At 41.9% G+C, this 22097-nt stretch overlaps 1 protein-coding gene across 1 annotated transcript; it reads right to left on the bottom strand.

Annotated features, from left to right (window-relative positions):
* Positions 1 to 21643, bottom strand: LOC137650568 (protein Star-like). Its single transcript, XM_068383779.1, has 3 exons — positions 21536 to 21643; positions 4838 to 4929; positions 1 to 1035 (listed from the first exon to the last, which is right to left on the bottom strand). The coding sequence occupies exons 2-3, from the start codon at positions 4919 to 4921 to the stop codon at positions 154 to 156; spliced, it is 966 nt and encodes a 321-aa protein (XP_068239880.1). The 5' UTR covers positions 4922 to 4929; positions 21536 to 21643; the 3' UTR covers positions 1 to 153.
* Positions 21644 to 22097: the final 454 nt, after the last annotated feature.

Here is a 22097-nt window from a genome sequence, read left to right as displayed (position 1 = left end):
AATCAATCACATGATTGTTTGTAGAGAGCACAAAATAACACTAGTTCTTATTACCTTATTCGTGTGTTAATGTTTCATTGTTATAGTCATAAAAGAACATGATTCACATCAAGTTTTATAACTGATTTTACATCTTTTATATCGTTCGATAAATCATTTCGGCCACTCTTTAAATTTTCCTATTAACCTCGTCTCATCTCTGTTAATGTAAATATGATCTTGACTCTTTGGTAAATCATCCCTGTTCATCAACTGAAAGTTGATCTTCTCCATGAACTGAATGAAATCATTGTCAACGACTTCAGCAAAGTCTTCGATGATAACCACACGCACATTAACCTTCGACCAAGGAAAGTTCCTCAATATTACCTTTTCGATTCCTTGAAGATCCAGCGATAGAAAATCGATCGTCTCGATGCCGAGAGTTCGAACGAAGGTTATCAGAGGGAAGCACTGGACCAGTGAAAAGTGGTCCATCGCTGGAAGAAAGTTCGTGGCACTCTCTTGATCGGAGCCAGTGTCAAGCAAGTGAGCGTTCGCTGGATAGAACATACGATTCGCCCACAATTCGTGTTTCTTGTCCCACACTTGTGGGGTCACTAGATAGGTCTCCATCGGATAGCTTTCCTTGGAAATACAAGCATTGGAGGTCCACGCCTTCCTGTGTTTCTTCTGGAGGAGGCGAAAGCTGTCCTTATCCGGCTCGATCAAGAGACCCGTCCACCCAAGCGTCTTTTCCAGCCAGAGGGTGTTCGAGAGGAACTCTCCATCCAGCGCCCCTGCTTCTAAGAAAACCCCAGGCGGCTCGTCGGTGAATAAGTGCCTCACGTATTTATGGATGTACCACCATGAATTTCCGTAAGTCTCTAGAGAATAGCTTCTGTCGTTCACTTTTAAGAGATTATAAGGCTCAGGTGAGGGAGGAAAGAGGTAAGTATCGTTCACGAATTGTAGAAGCCATCCGTCCTCGCTCGAAAGAGGTCCTTTGACACGATGTAGTTTTTCCAGTCGGTTGAAAGAGAAGTTCGGTATTTTCTGTGAATAGAATAATAATAATAATAATAATAATAATAATAATAATTGCGATAATGTCCAAATTTCAATTACATGTCATGACGAACAGATAACATCTGATAGCATCACATGTAATTGCTTTTGAATGTAATCATACCTACATATGATTCAATTATATGACCAGTCTAATACTTTTACATATTATTATTGTCGTTAATATTATTATTAATCGTTAAGCTACAACCCTAGTTGGAAAAGCAGGATGCTATAAGCCCAGGGGCCCCAACAGGGAAAATAGCCCAGTGAGGAAAGGAAACAAGGAAAAAAACAATATTTTAGGAACTGTAACAACATTAAAATAAATATCTCTTATATAAACTATAAAATCTTTAACAAAACAAGAGGAAGAGAAATTAGATAGAATAGTGTGCCCGAATGTACCCTCAAGCAAGAGAACTCTAACCCAAGACAGTGGAAGACCATGGTACAGAGGCTATGGTACTAACCAAGACTAGAGAACAATGGTTTAATTTTGGAGTGTCCTCCTAGAAGAGCTGCTTACCATAGCTATAGAGTCTCTTCTACCCTTACCAAGAGGAAAGTAGCCACTGAACAATTACAGTGCAATAGTTAACCCTTCGGGTTAAAAAGAATTGTTTGGTAATCTCAGTGTTGCCAAGTGTTTGAGGACAGAGGAGAATCTGTAAAGAATAAGCCAGACTATTCGGTGCATGTGTAGGCAAAAGGAAACTGAACCGTAACCAGAGAGAAGGATCCAATGTAATACTGTCTGATCAGTCAAAGGACCCCATAACACTCTAGCGCTAGTATTTCAACGGATGGCTGGTTCCCTGGCCAACCTACTATTAATCTTTATATATCACAGATTGGTATCGTGTATCTAATAATAGAAAACAACATGTTGAACTCACAATTATTAATAATTTTTTAACATTAATTCTTTTCCGTTATAAGGAGATGGCTCGAGAGAAACACTATATAAAATTTTCATTGAAGTGGGTAAAACCACCTTTCAGTAAGTCTACTCTACATTACCTATTGGAAATACTAAGACAGTGCAGGTTAGATCCAATTTACTCACTCATGCCAATAGAATCTATTTTACATACATTTTAGATGTCTTCATATTAAGGCCCCTTCGTTCTGGTAATCTAGTGATCTTCTAGACCTAATCGTCAATTTCAAGTTCACTCCTAATACTCCTTGTGGATGGCAGTGCCACCAGTGTGCCTCGAGTAGTACGCTTTAAGCATTGCTTTACAATCGTTACAACATCTCAATAACTTCATAGAGCAACTGAGGATTTTTTCCCCAGCTACACCTGTACTCTGAAGGACATCCAAACGCTTGGCCGTATGCATCGACACCTAGTCCCTTCATTAACATTTGGCCGGAATCACATAGGAAGTGACGTGACACGCGTGACCCGTGACCCGCAAGGTGTCACGTGTGAAAAGTAGAGTGGTAACAAAGATCTTTACCGGTTGCGTTACATAGGACGCAACGACACTCTAGGAACGGAAAACGCGTGTGGTCACGTGTCGACCTAAGGTGAATCTGTTCGTTTTTCGTGTCGCGTGTCTAGCAAAACAGTGTTCTTCAGCAGCACTTTTCATTAAATTGAATGGTAAAATTTCATTATGATTTGAAATATATATTGTGATTAACCTGCTGTTCTTTTTTATTTATTTAGATAAGAGTAAGATTTCCATAGGCCTATACTTAAAAAAATACATTGTGTTCAACCTTCTGTCGTGTGTGTTTTAATTTTTATAAATAAGTATGGGATTTAATTCTTATTTAAAAAAAAAATATTAAACACATTGTTGTCAACCGGCTGTTATGAGTTTTTTTTTCTCAAATAAAATTTCATTATGACATAATAGAATAAATTTTGTTCAACCTGCTGTCGTAAGAGTTATTTGGCTGTTAGTAATTGTTTTGGTGATGTTTAGTGTGTGTGCGTGTGTGTTTGTTTTGTCGTTGTGTTCTTTCTTACTGTTTCTGATGCTGTTAATAAGTTTTAAAACTAATTTCAAACTAAACTGAGGATCAAAATTAATTTTTTTCTGATGATATTGCTTTTCGACAATTACAAGCCCCGGATTGCAAATGTGGAAACACTATTGACTTCAGTTCCATGTAAGTCTTGTTTGACATTTTTCAAATTATGAGATTTTTTTTATCTTTGTATTTCGTCTTGTTGCAAGCAGTGAAAAGTTTCTATAAAGGTAGTAAAGCATGTGTAAGGATAGGAAATGAAGTGAGTGATTGGTTTCCGGTGAGAGTGGGGCTGAGACAGGGATGTGTGATGTCGCCGTGGTTGTTTAACTTGTATGTTGATGGAGTGGTGAGAGAGGTGAATGCTCGAGTGCTTGGACGAGGATTAAAACTGTTAGATGAGAATGACCATGAATGGGAGGTAAATCAGTTTTTGTTTGCGGATGATACTGTACTGGTTGCAGACACAGAAGAGAAGCTTGGACGATTAGTGACAGAATTTGGAAGAGTGTGTGAGAGAAGGAAGTTGAGAGTTAATGTGGGTAAGAGTAAGGTTATGAGATGTACGAGAAGGGAAGGTGGTGCAAGCTTAAATGTCATGTTGAATGGAGAGTTACTTAAGGAGGTGGATCAGCTTAAGTACTTGGGGTCTGTTGTTGCAGCAAATGGTGGAGTGGAAGCAGATGTACGTCAGAGAGTGAATGAAGGTTGCAAAGTGTTGGGGGCAGTTAAGGGAGTAGTAAAAAATAGAGGGTTGGGCATGAATGTAAAGAGAGTTCTATATGAGAAAGCGATTGTACCAACTGTGATGTATGGATCGGAGTTGTGGGGAATGAAAGTGATGGAGAGACAGAAATTGAATGTGTTTGAGATGAAGTGTCTAAGGAGTAAGGCTGGTGTATCTCGAGTAGATAGGGTTAGGAACGAAGTGGTGAGCGTGAGAACGGGTGTAAGAAATGAGTTAGCAGCTAGAGTGGATATGAATGTGTTGAGGTGGTTTGGCCATGTTGAGAGAATGGAAAATGGCTGTCTGCTAAAGAAGGTGATGAATGCAAGAGTTGATGGGAGAAGTACGAGAGGAAGGCCAAGGTTTGGTTGGATGGATGGAGTAAAGGAAGCTCTGGGTGATAGGAGGATAGATGTGAGCAAGGCAAGAGAGCGTGCTAGAAATAGGAATGAATGGCGAGCGATTGTGACGCAGTTCCGGTAGGCCCTGCTGCTGCCTCCGATGCCTTAGATGACCGCGGAGGTAGCAGCAGTAGGGAATTCAGCATTATGAAGCTTCATCTGTGGTGGATAATGTGGGAGGGTGGGCTGTGACACCCTAGCAGTACCAGCTGAACTCGGTTGAGTCCCTTGTTAGGCTGGGAGGAACGTAGAGAGTAGAAGTCCCCTTTTTGTTTTTGTTTCTTTGTTGATGTCTGCTACCCCCCAAAATTGGGGGAAGTGCCTTGGTATATGTATGTATGTATTTCGTCAGTTAGCAGATTTTTTTGTTACATTCTACTTTTCTATTTCCAATAGAAAATGCTCATGGCAGCAACAGATTTTTTTTCTTTGCTTATTCAATAAAATTAATGCAACCTCAGGCAAAGAATTCATCATGTCAACTGTCAAACGTGAGCATGTGTTTATGCCTGTGTGACAAGAGTTACATGTAGTGTGAGATGTCTCGCATTTCGGTGTCTCCGTGCCACGTGTCGCTTCACTTCCTAAGTGATCTCCGCCTTACAATGCACAATCCCTATACGCAAGATACATGGCAACCATACAAAGGAGGAATGTCCAATTCTTTAATTACCTGTAAATCTGTCATGGCTATTAACCACGTAGTCGCTAGAAGCGTTATTGCGATGAAGAGGATTTTCACGGCTTTTCTGGTCATCTCTTTGGCTGGAAGTGAAACGGTAATCTGGATTAGAAAAGTGATACCTGTCAAAATAAAGTACTGGCACCATATATTTAGGATACTCAATTTAAAATTCCAAAACTTTTAACGTTTTATCTGGTATTCTTTTTTTTCTGGACTAGAGTACCTTTTTCATCTAATAAGATTCTTATCAAATTGTAATGTTCTTTTATTGCAAATAATTAATTATAAAGTTTTCTATTCATTAAACTTTTTTCTGGCATTAATCTGACTGTAGGCCTTCGTTTATTAAATGTCGTTATTTTAGATAAATCACTAAGACTTATATGTTTAATAATTATTCATAAGATAAGCTTTACTTCTCTTTTCAATGCAATTTATTTCCTTTCAGAAGTATTATTTGATTTTTGGATAAATATTCATTTAAGATTTATCAGTTGGAAAGTCAACTTTATCCCAGCTATCCCCGAAACTATCATAATTTGTAGAAAAAAAGAATAATAATTAAAATTGCCTCACGTGCACCCACCCCACCCATGATTAACTGAAATAAACGTTTTTATAGAGTTTCGTATATATTTGAATATTAGTGAGGTCTCCATGAAAATTTCCATTGCAAAGATTGGTCTCTGGGCCATTTTATATATATATACCAGCATATATATGTATATGTTTCTATTTTCCAAAGAGAAATATACGACATACATATGTTTTGTGTTCATTATGAGGAAAGCTATATAGTATATAATACTTGTATACAAGATTTATAGTTTTCCTCATAACGAACACAAAACAGATGTATGTGGTATATTTCTCTTGGGAAAATTTGAGCTCAAAGCCCAATTTTTCCCAAGAGAAATACGACATATATCTGTTTTGTGTTCATTATGAGGAAAACTATAAATTTGGTATACAAGTATTACATACTTGGAAATGGAGGTAGAGGGAACGAGGAGAGGGAGACCAAAGCAAAGGTGGATGGACTGTATCAAGGATGACCTTCAATCAAAGGGATTAACCGGTGATGAGGTGTGGGATAGAGGTAGATGGAGAAAGCTGACCAGAAACATCGACCCCACATAGAAGTGGGAAAAGATGTAGACAAAGAAGAAGACTTGTATACCAAATGATAGTTTATAAACTACTCTTTGTATGATACCACATATATGCTAGTTAGACAAATTGACATAAAAAAATTATCCAATAGAAGATCAGTGATGAAATCACACAAATGCACATTTTTAAGAAATATAAATATTGCACCCTTGAAAAGTTATTTTAGGGCAATATATATCTACTGTTTATATTTAATGTTATGTTATTTGAAAGAGCAATCAATTGCTGTTATTTTGATATATGTAGCATGAAAATATAACGATTCTAACTCGATATATGAAACGTTAAAGACATGTAGTTAGAATACCTTGGTTTGATACAACTAAGCTATTAATAGATGAGCGCAGAGAAACCTTTGCAATTGAATGAGAGAATCGATTTGCAGTCTTAGAAACTTTAAGAGACGAAGTGTAGACAATTAATGAAGAATGGTGTGATATTAGGAACATATGTCAATCAGTACTGTTGGTAGTGAAGCTTTGAGACATGCAGTTACACGGAGAAGGCTAATGATATCAAATGATACTTGGGACACTATAAAAAAGATGACAAAGACAGAAAGTGATTGTTGAAAGTGTTTGAGGAAGTAATGAAAATTACATGGTAGAACGTGCGAAGTATTCCAGTATTGATAGTGAGGTCAAAAGAAAACCTGGGAATGACTGGAGAGGATATTTAGACAGTAAAGCAAATGAGGCTGACAAAGCTATGAATTCAGGTGTAAGAATTGCTTATAGATTTAATAATGATGTCTCTACGTGGGCAAAGAAGAAGCATATACCCACCAAAAAGAGAGTGGGATCTATTATAACAACAGAAGATGAAAAAAGGCAACGTTACATGGAACACTTTAGTGAAGTCATGAATAGGAGATATGAAGGGAATAATTTTATTGATATGCCTGAAGCTAAGGAAGGTACCCATGAAAGAATTCAGGGTGTTTGAAGTCGAACCTATCATTAAAAACCTCAGGAGATTCAAGTCCCTCGATATGATGGAATAATTGCTGAGATGATATTGGCCGAAAATGAAATGATCCATCGAATATTTACAAGATTATTTTATAGAATGTGACGTGAAGAGGCAAAACCTGATAAATGGGAGCAAGGAGTGTTGATGAAAATGGCAACAAAGGAGACCTGACTGATTGCAATAATTTCAGAGGCATCACACTTACGTCAGTTGTCATGAAAAACGGATTTTGAGCGAAGCGAAAAATCTATTTTTGGGTGAGATAGCCATGACGTCCTGATGGAAGGTTCCTTTTTGGTAGCTTCCTTGGGTATATTAACTACTAGGATATTCCCAGAGAATAAAACCACAGGTTATCAGAGAATTCTTACTTCTGGAGCGAGTATCCTAAAGGTTTCCCTTTAAGACATCGTATATCAACAGGGGACGCATGTATTAACACGCCACATAGCTATCTGCACCCCATATAGAGTTAACACTTCGATATGGAGGGGCGGAGAATAACTGGGGAGCCGTTCCACAGCTACACTCGTCCGTGGCTACTTTTGGTACTCGAAACGTAAACAAACGGGCGCCATTGCTAAATGACGTCACGTCCGTCCTCATCCTGATGCCAGCTGCTTGTCAATCTCCATGATACAGCAGGACAGAGCGGGGCCTGAAAAGCTGGACTAGAATAGCAGGGAGGGTCCATCAGGACGTCATGGCTATCTCACCCAAAAATAGATTTTTCGCTTCGCTCAAAATCCGTTTTTTGGGCTCAAAGCCATGATGTCCTGATGGAAGAGTACCAGAGAATCAATGTATCGTGGTAGATTTCCCCTTATAGAGTAAGTGCCAAGGGCTTTGAATAAAGGTAAGCATTGTGACCTCGATAGAGGTTCCGTGGGGATGCAACTTCCTGCCCCCCCTGGCAGAGAAGTCCCAACGGTCCATGCCGAAGATCAAAGTGGTCATCGAAGGGCTACTCACCTTGCGGAGAGTACGTGAAGAACTCGGAGACAAGACAGAATGGTCGATATTCGTGTAGGAACATTCTCAATAACAGATAAGTGGTGGTTAGGCACTATATTTCATAGCTAGATAACAGTCTGGTCTCGAAGATATGGCGCAAGTAAGTATTTAATTAGGAATATTACACAGCATAGGTGAGTATATAATACGGATAGAACCTATTATTCTTCTTTATTTCAAGAGAAAGGGGATAATGAAACTATGACAACCATGTATGTCATAGTATGAGTAGGAGCGGAGAGAGACGCACAAGTAATAAAATAGAAATTTTATTTCACAATTGCAGGATATAGTAATAATAAATGCAATAGAGGATGTAAAGTTAATTTACAAATAAATTAAAATGTACATAGCAATGAGAAGACTTCGCTCTTGAATCTGAAAGAAAATTTCAAATTATAAGAAAGCACAAGTTCCATAGGAACGTCAGTCATTAATAAGGAAAAAACACATCATGCTCTAGGCATGTGGCACTCATGTGATGGCTATGACATTTCACCTTGTAAAGAACAGTCTATGAGAAATACTAAGTGTCCATGAAATCACTACGTATCACACGAGGGTCAACATAGGCACCCGAAGACTTAAAGTCCCAAGTAACTCACTGTTCTATGCAGAGTTAAGTGCAGGTTTCATAACACTACCTGTGGCTACCACGAAATGTTTGACTTCATGCACTTGCTTCGCGTAGTGCTTGAAGAAAACACGCGAAGATTTCCATCCTGTGAAGCTCTTGAGGCTTTCGAAATCCATGCTCTGGAAAAAATTCAGAAACGACGCGACTTTTCTAGGATCGTGACCTGCGGGTGTACTGTCAGGATCCGCTCTGCGAATGAAGTAGGTGATTTTCGCTCTTAGTTGTTTCAGTGACAGGTCGCTACCCGATGTTTCTCCTTTGAAGAGTTGGCCTCCACCAAAGTCAGAAGTTCTACGAAGGTAGACCTTGAGGCTCTCTACCGGACATAGAGAGGCATCTTCTTAAAGGGGGCAGATTTTCCAAGGGCCCCATCTCTTGGTGGGTAGTTCATTTTTCGCGAGAAACGTCGGATCAGGGAAGAGGGTAAGGTCTCCTGAGTCTGTAAATAGGATGTGACCCTCGTCTCTTGATAATGCCACTATTTCGCTGACTCGGGCTCCTGAGGCAAGAGCAAAAAGAAAAATAACTTTTTGAGTCAGATCCTTGAGAGGGCACGAATCGTTATCCAAGTTGGAGGCAAAATGGAGCACCTTGTCCAGGGACCAGGAGATAGGTTTTGGCGGAGGTGCTGGGCGTAGACGAGCGCATGCCTTCGGCAGTTTATTGAAGATGTCGCTGGACAGATCAATCTGGAAGGCGTACAGGAGTGGTCTAGTCAAGGCCGATTTGCAGGTAGAAATCGTGTTGGCTGCTAAGCCCTGTCCATGAAGGTGAATGAAGAAGAACATGCAAAAATCGATGGTGATTTCCGTAGGATTTTTTGCCTTGACGAATGAGACCCACTTTCTCCAGGATGATTCGTATTGCCGTCGTGTGGATTCGGTCTTGTATTCCTCGAGGAAGTCTAGACTTTTCTTCGAGATCCCAAACCTTTTCTTCGCGGCTAGGGAGAGAAAATCATGAGATGAAGGTCCCTGACTTTCGATGATGAAGCAAAGACAGTCGACTTCTGTACTTGCTGGGAGAGAACTGGGCCCGGGAGAGGGATCAGCGTGGGCTGCAGCTCCAGGACCAGGGGGTACCAATTGCTCCGGGGCCACTTGGGAGCCACTAGGGCTGCTGTCCCTTTGAAGGTTCTCAGCTTGGAGAGGACTTTCAGCAGAAGGTTGGTGGGAGGGAACAGGTAGATCCTGGACCATCTGTTCCAATCCAGTGACATGGCGTCCACTGCTTCTGCCTTGGGGTCCTCGTACGGGGCCACATAACGAGGAAGTTGATTGTTGTCGCTCGTTGCGAAGAGATCGATCTGAAGTTCCGGGACTTGGTGAGAGATGAAGGATAAGGATCTTGCGTCTAGAGACCATTCCGACTCCATCGGGCTTGTCCGAGATAGAGCGTCCGCCGTCACGTTGCGGAATCCTTGTAGGTGAACTGCAGACAGGTGCCATTTCTTCTTCTCTGCCAGGCGGAAGATTGGGAGAAGCACCTGATTTATCTGGGGTGATCTCGAGCCCTGACGATTGAGACATCGGAATACCACCGAGTTGTCCAGGGTCAGACGAATGTGGATCGAGGGAGGCGGAGAGAGTTTCTTCAGCGTGAGAAGGACCGCCATGGCCTCCAAGATGTTGATGTGAAATGTCTTGAATAGGGGAGACCATGTACCTTGAGCCTGTTGTTGGTGGGAGTGACCTCCCCAACCCTCCAGCGAAGCGTCCGTGTGGATGTTGAGTGATGGAGGTGGATGTTGAAGAGGGATGGACCTTTTCAGGGCCTTTGCTTCCGACCACGGCTTTAAGAGTAACCGAAGTCTGTTTGGGAGCCGTCTCTTGAGGTCTCTTTGAGCGATGGATGCAGAACGTCTCCAGACTCCCCCGGCATCCTTTAGCTGTGCAGGCAGCACTGGGTTTGTCACTGAGGCGAACTGTTGAGAGCCTAGAACTTGTTCCTGCTGACGTCTTGAGATTCGCTTGGATTTCAGCAGTTTTTTGACAGACCCCGCTAATTCTTTCCTCTTCTTCTGGGGAATGGAAAGGCGGTGTGACTGAAGATTCCACTGGATTCCTAACCATTGGAACTTCTGAGCTGGAGAGAGGCGAGATTTCTTTGTGTTTATCTTGAATCCCAGGTGTTCTAGAAACTGGGTGACCTTGTTGCAGGATCTTGGACAATCTTCGGGCGATGTCGCCCAGACCAGCCAGTCGTCGAGGTAGGCCATCACCTGGACGCCGTGGAGGCGGAGCTGTTGAACGATGGCGTCTGCCAGCTTTGTGAAGATCCGTGGGGCCACGTTGAGCCCGAAGGGCATGGCCCTGAAAGCGTAGCTTTTCCTTTGGAGTCGAAATCCTAGGTAGGAGGAAGCGTTGTGGTTCATTGGAATGTGCCAGTAGGCATCCGCCAGGTCTATCGAGACCGTGTAGGAACCTTGAAGCAGAAGGGTCCGTATCTGTTGAAGAGTCAGCATCTTGAACTTGTTGTTCGCTATGAACTTGTTGAGGGGGGATAAGTCTAGAATGACTCTGAGTTTGTCGGAGTCCTTCTTGGGGACGCAAAACAGTCTCCCTTGGAACCTGGTTGACTTTACCCTCCTTATCACCTTCTTGTTCAAGAGTTCTAGGACATATTCTTCCAGGAGGGGGGTTGACTGTTGGAAGAATTGCTGGAAGGTTGGGGGTGGTTGAGTCCAGCTCCAGCCTAGACCCTTCTTGACGATGCTGTGTGCCCAGGGATCGAAGGTCCAACGATCCTGGAATTGTCGGAGTCTTTTACTCTCACCGGAAGCACTTCATTGCTTCTGGCTTCCCGAGGGCTTACTGCCTCGGCCGCTAGCTCCCTTTCCTCCTCTGCCTCTGGAGGGACGGCGAGAGGCATCTCTTCCCGCACCTCTGTTTGAGCCTCTACCTTTGGGACGAAAGGTAGTTGACTGCTGCTCAAATGCAGGGGTGAAGACCGGCGACTGTGACAAGACCAGTTGGGTGACCAATTGAAAGGTCTGTTGTGGCTGAGCTGCCACTTGGGGAGTAGCGGATCCCGGAAACTGCCGTCTCTGTTGACGTTGCTGGGGTTTCGGCTTTGTGGGTTTCCTCTTAGGTTGAGGGCCGTCGTCCTGAGAGGATTTCCTTTTCTTCGACATGCCCCATTTATGGAGAAGGTTCCTGTTCTCCGTGGCGGCCTTGTCGGTGATCTCTTTCACTAGGGAGGAGGGAAAGAGGTGTTTACCCCAGATGTTGGAGGAAATCAGCCTCCGGGGTTCGTGTCTCACTGTAGCACTTGAGAACACGAATTCACGACAGACTCTACGAGCCTTCGTGAAGCTGTACAGATCCTTTACTACTGTCGCCACGTGTGTCTTGGCAAGGACCATGTAGTAGTCAGGGGCCCTAGTGTCACCGGCCATGACTTCGAGCTGTACTTGGAGGGACATAGATGCGGCGAGCCTTTCCTTCGTATCATGTTCCCGACAAAGGAGATGATCGTTAAGTTTCGGGAGGTCCTCGTTAAACTGACGACCAGCGACGTCAGGCTCTAGTTTCCCCACTACAAAGGTTGACTGGACGTCTTTCCAGTGTCTAACATCAGGGGGAGTGGTCAGGGAGAAGGGTCTGCACTCCTCCAGTGCAGGGCAAGGTTTCCCTTCTTCCACTGCCTTATGTACCGCAGTGAAGGCCTTTTCCAGAAAGGGGAAGGTCGCATCGTCTGGTGCGACGTAGGTCGGGTGCTTCTTGCTAAGCGCCGGTAGTTTAGAGCAGGTGAAGCCCCTACTTTTCACCGTGTTGGCTAACATAGCCTGGGCCTTCGGGAGATCGTACACGATAACCTCCTTTGGTTCGGTCTCTTCTTTAGAGGCAGGTTCAGACCTAAGTCGGACGTAACAGTCTGGGTAAGCCTCAAAGTTTGGGAAGAATTCCACTTCTTCCAGCGCGATCGAGCCGACCTTTTCGCTAATAAAGATCTTGCCCGTGGTGATCGGCATGTGCTCGGCATACCTCCATGGGTTAGTATCCGAGCATGCAGGGAGGTCCTTAACCGAAATCCTTTTCGGTTGCTTCGAACTTCCGAGGTTGGACCTGAAGAACTCATGCGTCTCGCGAAGTTTTTTATCCATGAGAGCTTCAAGCATCTTGAAGATCTCCTGAGTGTTGGATGGGGTAGGGTCCGGGGTAGCGGATGTAGAAGGGAGTGATACATCCGTCAGTGTAGGAGTTGGTGTAGGGGTGGGATTGGAGCAACCTCCTGCTCCGACTCAGGGTATTCCACCTGATCTTCCTCATAGTCTAGTTCATCACCCATGAGGTTCCTCTCCGTGTTCTCCGACACTTCCGACATACGTTCCACGTTGTCGGAGTCTAAACGGCACTCATGCATGGACTGAGCCATGACCACATCCGGTTCCACCACTATCTGGACGGTGGGAATCTGGTCTTTAGGGACCACTGATTCTGGTGATGCCTTCGGGAAAAGCAAGGCCCTCAAGTCTTCAGTGGCGAGATACGGTCCGGTGGCGTTCTTCTGGAAGCCACGCACCCACTTGCGTAGCTTCTCTCGAGCAGTGTCCCTTACCTCCGCTGAAGGAGGATCGTCGAACGCTTCGACCAGACGATTCTTGCAGACTGTACAGTGCTGCGGGTCCCAGAATTTCAGTTCGCCTTTCATATTGGCACAGGGGGCGTGGGTCCGACACGCCGTGTGCCCGTAGAAGTGCGGGCGCTTCACTCCACAGAAGTTGTGGTCACATTTGATGTACTCCTCCTGTAAAAGAAAGAGAACATGAGTATACGGAAATCATAAGAGTGACTTACATTACCCTAAAGTTAAATTTTAAGTAGTTAAACTTTAACTTAACATTAATTAATTTATAATATAGTAATGTTAAAGAGTGGAGCGGGAAAGGAAGTAGATAAACACATACTTGTGCATCCCGCCCAGCTGGTTACCGTAACCTCATCAGTAGGCAATTTCGTTTGTGACTGAGGACACAAAAGTGGAAATCTTCATGGACCGCCAAAGAAGGCAGAAGATAATTCTAGCAGAGATTGCCTGCGATGTATATCAAGGACTGAGACCACTCAGACCTTTATAGTAAAAGGGGGGTAGCAGAAGGCCCCATATGAGATCGGGTTCCGGCAACCAGCTGCGCTAAGACGCACACAGTATGCTGGAAAATTGTGATATGCAAGAAGACAGCACGGCCGTTAATAGAACGGTAAGACAATACCTATCCATCTGAGTAGCCAAGCTATCTGGTTGCAGTGTAGGGCTATCAGCATGTAGTTGATAGCTGGTAGAAGGGGTGCAAGTCCCTTGGAGCCTCCAGAGGGCGACGGCAGACCGGCGGCACGCCGGAGGCCGCTCCAGTAGGGTATATGGCATTAGGGAAGACACATAGAGAATTCAGGTATAATGCCAGCTTGGCGGCCGCCGGCACAGCGGCGGCATGCCGGCAGGAGGCGGCGGCTCGGCTGCCGGCTCGGCTGCCGGCTTGGTGACTAGTTCATAAGATAAGGTAGGAAGGTATGGTATACCCAGACCGCCGGCAATCAATGCCGGCACGCCGGAGGCCGGCCCGAAGGACGGACAACCGAAGCTAGGTAGTGTAAGGGTGTGCCATCGGCTATACACCAACGGAATGCGGGAGCCCTCCGGCACGCGGAAGGCTGTCGACTTAGGGGAGGGAGGGTATCTCAAGAATGTGTCACCAAGAGATGGACGGTATCGCCGGCAGTAGAGGCGGCAAGGGACCGGCACCAGGATAGGTAGAGAGACAGAAGGAGGGATTGGAGGAGTAAGAACACGAACCCCTCTGGCATCCCACCTGAGTGAGTGTACCCATGATAGGAATGGGTCCTATCACCCAATGGCAGGGGGGCCGGCAGTCGGCCAGGTGCCAGAGTAACCCAAGGGAGGGTTAGGGTACACCCAAGAGAGGGGGAACCCCTGCGGACAAATCGCTTCCAGTGGCTAACCCCATAGGACACTATGAAGGGTATATGTACCAGAGCGGCCTGCCAACAGGAGTTCAAGATAGCCCTATCACTCCTCCCGAAGGGGGAGTTGTAGGACTAGGGACAGATGTGTATAGGCTAGCCTATGTATAGGCTAGACCATACCAAGGGATAGGTGGGGAGGGAGAAGAAGAGGGGTCTTCCATAGGGGAGGCTCTGTACAAGAACGGCCACCAAGGAAGGGAGAACGCTCCCTAGCCTAGGGTAGGTAACCTGAATGAGAATGGTGCATGGGTACCATCTCAAACTAAAACAGTACAGAACTAGCCCCCCCCCCCCCCGCCCCCCGAGGCCTAACCTAGATAAGGGATGTTAAACCCCAAGCTAGGTAGGACTTGATCCCCCTACATAGCAGGGGGAGCATGGCCACACAGAGGGAATGCCCGAAGGCAGGGGGTGAAGGGAGCATATAGGGGCCCTACATTTAGGTTAGGTTAGAAAGGCACACTATCAAACCGATCCCCTATATGGTCCCTGAAGGCGAAAAACACTTGCATCACAGTAAACAGTATAATAAATAATGCCACTATCTTCATAACTTAACCTAGGATCACTGGAATATATCATGCATGAACACTGGTGCTAGGCAATCTGGCCTAGGGGCTAAGCTAGCGATCTAGTATGGGGTCAAGCGATGACCGAATAAAAGAGCGTCAAAACACGATATATGAAGTTCCTAGCTATGAAGACTAAATAACTAACAGTATCAATTATTTAATAGGCCGGAATAAGCTGTTCAGGCTAGCTAAATAAGGCATGCAAGGGAACAGCGACGCCATAAAATGGCGTGTCAGGTAGCAGCACAGCTCCGCCAGAAAACATGAAATATCTCGAAAAGTATAAGTTACTTTACGGTCAGAGCTTATTTAAACAATACTGGGATCTGGTACTCAACTTTCCAGAAGAAGGCGAGGCTGAAGGTAGCGACATTACGAAGATGTAAGCCGATAAAAAAGCACAAGGGGAAATCCGTCTTAGCAAGGCAAGCTACTAAAAGAAGGATGAGGACGGACGTGACGTCATTTAGCAATGGCGCCCGTTTGTTTACGTTTCGAGTACCAAAAGTAGCCACGGACGAGTGTAGCTGTGGAACGGCTCCCCAGTTATTCTCCGCCCCTCCATATCGAAGTGTTAACTCTATATGGGGTGCAGATAGCTATGTGGCGTGTTAATACATGCGTCCCCTGTTGATATACGATGTCTTAAAGGGAAACCTTTAGGATACTCGCTCCAGAAGTAAGAATTCTGTGATAACCTGTGGTTTAATTCTCTGGGAATATCCTAGTAGTTAATATACCCAAGGAAGCTACCAAAAAGGAACCTTCCATCAGGACGTCATGGCTTGAGCCCAAAAATATAGAATATGCTTATTCTAAAGAGACTTGAGAGAAAGATTGATGAAATGTTGAGAGATGAACAAGCAGGAGTTAGAAAAGGTAGAATTTGTACTAACCATATTTTCATTTTAAGACATATTGAACAGCAATGTGTAGAATATAGAAATCCACTTTCGATAGCATTTGTGGACTGAAAAGGTTTTTGATAACGTGCACTGGCCAATTTTGTGGAGAGTCCTGCGTTTATTATGGAATTTCTCTTAAATGTGTAAATTTATTTGTCTGTTTACGAGTATAGCAAGTGCAAAGTTAGTGAATTTCCAATGAACAGCGGAGTACTCCAAGGGAATGTGTTGTCACTTATGTTGTTTATCCTCCTCATGGGTTTTGTAATGCGTAGAAAAGTTGTGGATAGTGGGAAAAGATTAGAGTGGATTGGTAATAGGAAATTAGCAAACCTGGAGTATGATGAAGACACTGTCCTTATTAGAAGAACGTCACAGGATTTGCAATGCTTGCTTACTGGAATGCATAAAATATCATAGAAGGTTGGGCTCAAGATAAATAGAAGAAAGACAGATAATGAGAATGGAATATACAATGGAAGAGGAAATATCAATAGAAAGAAAGGGGATTAATGAGGTAGAAACATTAAAATATTTGGGAACTATGATATCTATTACGGGCATTTAGATCTGAGTTCAATGAAAGATTGAAAAAAGAAAATTAGACAATGGGAAAGTTTGGAAATCAAGTTGCCTGAAATTACATATAAAAACCAGACTATATATCAGTTTATGAGATTGGTGCTACAGTATGGACATGAGTCGTGACATGACAATTAAACAATATCTAAAAGACTTTGTAGATTTAAGAACAAAGCCCTCAGAAGAATATTGGAAGTTGAATGGCAGGACAGGATTAGAAATTAAAGTAAAAGAGAATACTCGAGTGCAGTATGCGGGATGAGATCATGGTGAGGGGTAGATGGAGAAGGTTTAGGTATGCTCTTCACACCCCCCCAGAGAGATTAATTCACCAAACATTTAACTAGGATTCACAAGGCACTAGAAGAGTTTGAAGACCCAGGCCTACATGACTGAGGACTATGAAGCATGAAGTAGGAGATGATGAACAGAGAAGTATTGATTCACAAACTCAAGATAGAGACGACTGGCGACATCTAGCTGAGGCCCTTTGCGTCAATAGGTATAGGAGTTGGATGATGATGATGAACAGAGAAGTATTGATTCACAAACTCAAGATAGAGACGACTGGCGACATCTAGCTGAGGCCCTTTGCGTCAATAGGTATAGGAGTTGGATGATGATGATGAAAGATATGTACTGTGCTTTAGTAAGTATCAATTTACCCAATCTGTGGCGCTCAAATGTTAACAGCTACAACCCTCAACTTCTGGCTCTACCAAGTTAGCTTCATCTGAATGTTCCTGAATCTGATCTTACAGCAGCCTGGACTCCAAGATGAACTACCAGTTGAGCTGATAGAATAGCTCCATCACAAAAGAGATGTTCAAGACACTGTTGCCCTTACAACTAACTTTGTTCCAATCGTGATGAAATGTCTATGTGATCTTTTTCCAGTTTCCGCAGGTCTATTCTGTAGTTGACACATTGGATTGGGGCTACTAAAGGTCAACTTTTGAAGAGTAGTTGATTTTTTCGTCTACCCTGAAAACTTTCTTCAACCTAACAGTCCCCTCTTCATTCAGACTCCGACAGCCTTCGGTAGCTATACACAAAACTTGTGGGATGTTCTAGTTCATGAATTAAATCTTGATTCACTGTCCAGCTGTTGCCAAGTTTACTGAAGCAATTCTGAAGTCAGGGTTCTTCTCTAATTTCTTTAAAGGCCGAAATTTTCTTTTCCCTTTGAATACATACAACCTAAGCAGACAGTACTGCTCTCCAGGTTCCTTAGCAATTTCAGAGACATTGAAGAGACTTTGTTTGTCACCAGACCCGATGTCAAGGATGTTGGTGATCTCTTATTTATGGGTAGTAAGTTTGCCAGGGGACCAGCCACCCACGACTACTAGAGAGTTATGGGGTCCTTTAACTGGACAGACAGTGCTACATTGGATCCTTCTCTCTGGTTGCAGTTCACTTTCCCTTTGCCTACACATGCATCGAACAGTCTGGCATATTTTTTTTACAGATTCTCTTCTGTCCTCATACACCTGACAAAGGGTTAACTACTGTACTGTAATTGTTCAGTGGCTACTTTCCTCTTGGTAATGGTAGAAGAGACTCTTTAGCTATGGTAAGCAGCTCTTCCAGGAGAAGGACACTCCAAAATCAAACCATTGTTCTCTAGTCTTGGGTAGTGCTATAGATTCTGTACCACTGGCTTCCACTTTCTTGTGTTAGAATAATCTTGTTTGAGGGTATACTCGAGCACACTATTCTATCTAATTTATCTTCTCTTGTTTTTTAAAGATTTTATAGTTTATATGGGAAATATTTATTTAAATGTTGTTACTGTTCTTAAAATATTTTATTTTTCCTTTCCTCACTGGGCTATTTTCTTTGTTGGGGCCCCTGGGCTTATAGCATCTTGTTTTTCCAACTAGGGTCGTAGCTTAACAAGTAATAATAATAATAATAATAATGATAATAATAATAGTAGAGAAAAATAAGGAATACATCTGTATCTGGAATTCAGATGACAAATTCTTGTTGCTGAGCTTAGGCAATATACAGGACTTTTCTTGTATTAGTTTCCTCCTGGTTTGATTAAGCCAAAGTAGTTTTGTTGTTGTTGTGAACCTTCCATCTAAGAGTGACATCTTGAACACTCATCCATTACTAACAATCTAGATGGCCTCATCAACTGTTGCACCAAAGAAAAGTTTTCGTTTGTGTTAGAATACCAATCTACCATGCTCCTTATTTCAACTTATAAAGAGTTTTAACCGAAAATTCACAATGGGCACCTCGGAGAAACTGCAGTGTTTGGACTGTCCCTTGATCATCCCCATAGAGTATTCCTGTTGCCCTTATGCATTGAAAACCAACAACCTTTCTATGTTCCATTAAGTCCCTTCTTTCTAACGTGGTTTAATGTCTTCTTTACAAATGTTGATGTCAGTCAACTTTTTTTTTTCTTTTTGACAAGTGGTCAGTGTCAATGGCAAGATCTCTTAATACCTCGAAAATTCTGGGCAACTGATAAAACAATGGAGGAAACCTTCATGCACTTCTCCAAATCAAAGTCAGGTTTCAATCCTGTTGGAATAACTGGTCTTCTTACAAACTACTGTGCCTATCAACGATGGATTCACAAAGCATCAGATTAAGGAAAGTATTATAAAGTGACTTTAGAAATGTAGAGTCAGTTTTTCTCTCAAGGGCTTAACTACTGCACTGTAATTATTCAGTAGCTACTTCCCACTTGGTAAGGGTAGAAGAGGCACTTTAGCTACGGTAAGCATCTCTTCTAGGAGAAGGACACTCCAAAATCAAACCACTGTTCTCTAGTCACGGTCTTCCACTGTCTTAGGTTCTCTTGTTTAACGGTGTACTCAGATTCTATTTTTCCTTATTTCCTTTCCTCACTGGGCTGTTTTCCCTGTTTGACCCCTTGGGCTTATAGCATCTGGCTTTTCCAACCTAGGTTGTAGCTTAGCAAGTAATAATAATAATAATGATAATCTGATGGTTGGAAGGTTCCAGAAATCATTGCGAATGCTCGTCGTCTGAAATTCAATATAGTGAGTCTGTTGTCAAGTAGATGCTGTCAAAGGTTTTCTCATATCCGTTTTTTATAGAACAGAGAATGTCTATATGTATTGTCAACAGGAGCTCTCCGGAGACTCAGGAAATTGAGACAGATGTCCAGCCACTAAGTGCTTTCTCTCAAACGTGAATAATGCCTGTAAAAACAGTGGTGATATTTTTGTGGTTTAATTTGAAAGAAGTGAATTGTATTTGTATGTACAGTTTGTATTGCAAAATTGATTTTGTTGTAACAGGCTGTGTGATTTGGTTAAACAGTGAAGTGCATTTATTTTTGCTTAATTGTACTGTAACCTCGTGTGAGCCTAAAGGTTGTAAGAGTAACAGTTACTTATATGTAAAGGTGTAATCATTGTTAATTTTCTAGTGTTAAAGTGTCATTTTTTCATTAATTGTCAAAATTAAATATTTTCATATTCATTTCTAGTGAAACAAATTATTGTAAAATTCTTGGAGTGTCTTTTTGTCATAAGTTTAAGGTCTAATTCAGATTTCAATTTTGAATTATTTATTTTTGGTATTACTATTGAATTGTTATGTGTATAGAATATATGTTTTTGTAAAGTGTGTATTATTTCGATCACCAATAATTATTTCAGTGCCTGGCTCGTATCCCTGACTAAGAACCGAAGTAAGAGGTTGATTTACGAATAGTTCTCGTTAAAAGTTAACTACTCATCCAATATTTTTTTTTTTTTTTAGTATAACGTTAAGAGACCTTTAGATATTCAGTGTTTACGTAATTCGCTAGTCGTAATAGTAGATATAAATTGCTCTAGAATAACTTTTCAACGGGGTAATTTATATATTTCTTAAAAATGTGCTCTTGCATGATTTCGGCACTGCTCTTTCATTGTATGATTTGTTGATATCTATTGTTAAATGAACATATATGTGGTATCCTTACAAGGAGTAGTTTATACACTATCATTTGGTATGCAAATATTACATACTGTTTATAGTTTGCTTTATAATATTCACAAAGAAGATGCGTGTCGTATATTTCTCGTGTGGAAAATTGGCCTTAAAGGCAACTGCTGGTATACTGTATATATAAATTAGCCCAGAGACCCATTTTTGTCACTAAAATTTTCATGATCTCACTAATATTCAAATATGCTTATATATCTCTAAAAAAAAAATGGGTTTCGGATGATCATGGGGCTGGTGCACGTTGAGCTATTATATATTTCAGACTAATATTCATATGCTGCTTTTCTACTACTTTCTTTTCCTTTTAGAGGGACATTTATGTAGAGCTTAAAGAGGTCAGTGTACAAATAAGAGACGGACGGACATTTTGGCAAGTGATATGGATCGAGGTATATCAGATACACTTGCTAGATGTTAATTTATATTATTATTCATCTTTCGTCTAACTATGTCTTTCCATAAACACGGACAAGATAAAGAAAGAAAAAGTGCACAATAAATCCCGCCACAGAGCGTGTTGAAATATCTTTTTCATGCATCATGTCAAATTGATGACTACGATGTCAGATTTATAGATTTACAGCGAGAACTGAGCGTGACCGATATATATATATATATATATATATATATATATATATATATATATATATATATATATATATATATATATATATATATATATATATATATATATACACACACAAACATGCCCTTGCTCTTTATTATATAGGGGAGATTCCACGTCCTCTAAACAAATCAAGTGTTAACTGACAACGAAATGGCTTTGTGATTTTTCTCTTAAATCTTCCTGTGCTTGGTTTAAGGCCTAAATTTTATATTCAATTCAATTCAATTCTTACGTATTCCTGTGATGAAGTTGTCTTGAAGTGTTGTTGTTAATCGTAGAGAAATCCAATGAAAGTAACTTAACAACAGCTAAAAAAGTGTTAGGATCTACTACTGCATTCACAGCGACTGATAATATGAGGAAATTCTGGGCTAAAATGATGAGTTGCTTTCGTGTCCATGGGGCGAGTTTTCCTCTGTTTATATCCTTCAGAGAAAGTTTTCGTTTTTCCTCCTTCGGGATAACTTTATATCTACCTAATTACACAATTTCTTAAATTTTCAAATCTTTTTATTTCAGAGTAACTGTTTTCAATATACAGGGTAAGCCTTTTCGCAATTTCACGAGTTTTCATCTTTCTTTCATAGTGTATTTAAAGATAACGAGTTTTGTCCTTTTTCAATTTTTTTTCTTCATTTCGGTATAATTTTTCATAGCCATTCGAACATTTTCACATTTGTTTCAGATCTGTGCAAAGTACTGACTCTTTTTTTAGAGCTCATCTGTGTTATAATTTTTATGCTCTTTTTCCTGAATCATATCTTGATTTCTTTCTATCGCTTCATTCGTGGTCA

This window comes from Palaemon carinicauda, chromosome 12 (genome assembly GCF_036898095.1).
Source record: "Palaemon carinicauda isolate YSFRI2023 chromosome 12, ASM3689809v2, whole genome shotgun sequence".
In the NCBI taxonomy this organism is placed as follows: domain Eukaryota; kingdom Metazoa; phylum Arthropoda; class Malacostraca; order Decapoda; family Palaemonidae; genus Palaemon; species Palaemon carinicauda.
This window is presented reverse-complemented; position numbering and strand designations above follow the sequence as displayed.

Excerpts from the sequence above, each read along its gene's own strand:
- LOC137650568 (XM_068383779.1), bottom strand. The coding sequence starts at position 4,921 with ATGACCAGAAAAGCCGTGAAAATCCTCTTCATCGCAATAACGCTTCTA. Across the intron at positions 1,036-4,837 it reads TAGCCATGACAGATTTACAG|AAAATACCGAACTTCTCTTT; the intron begins GTAATTAAAGAA and ends TTCTATTCACAG.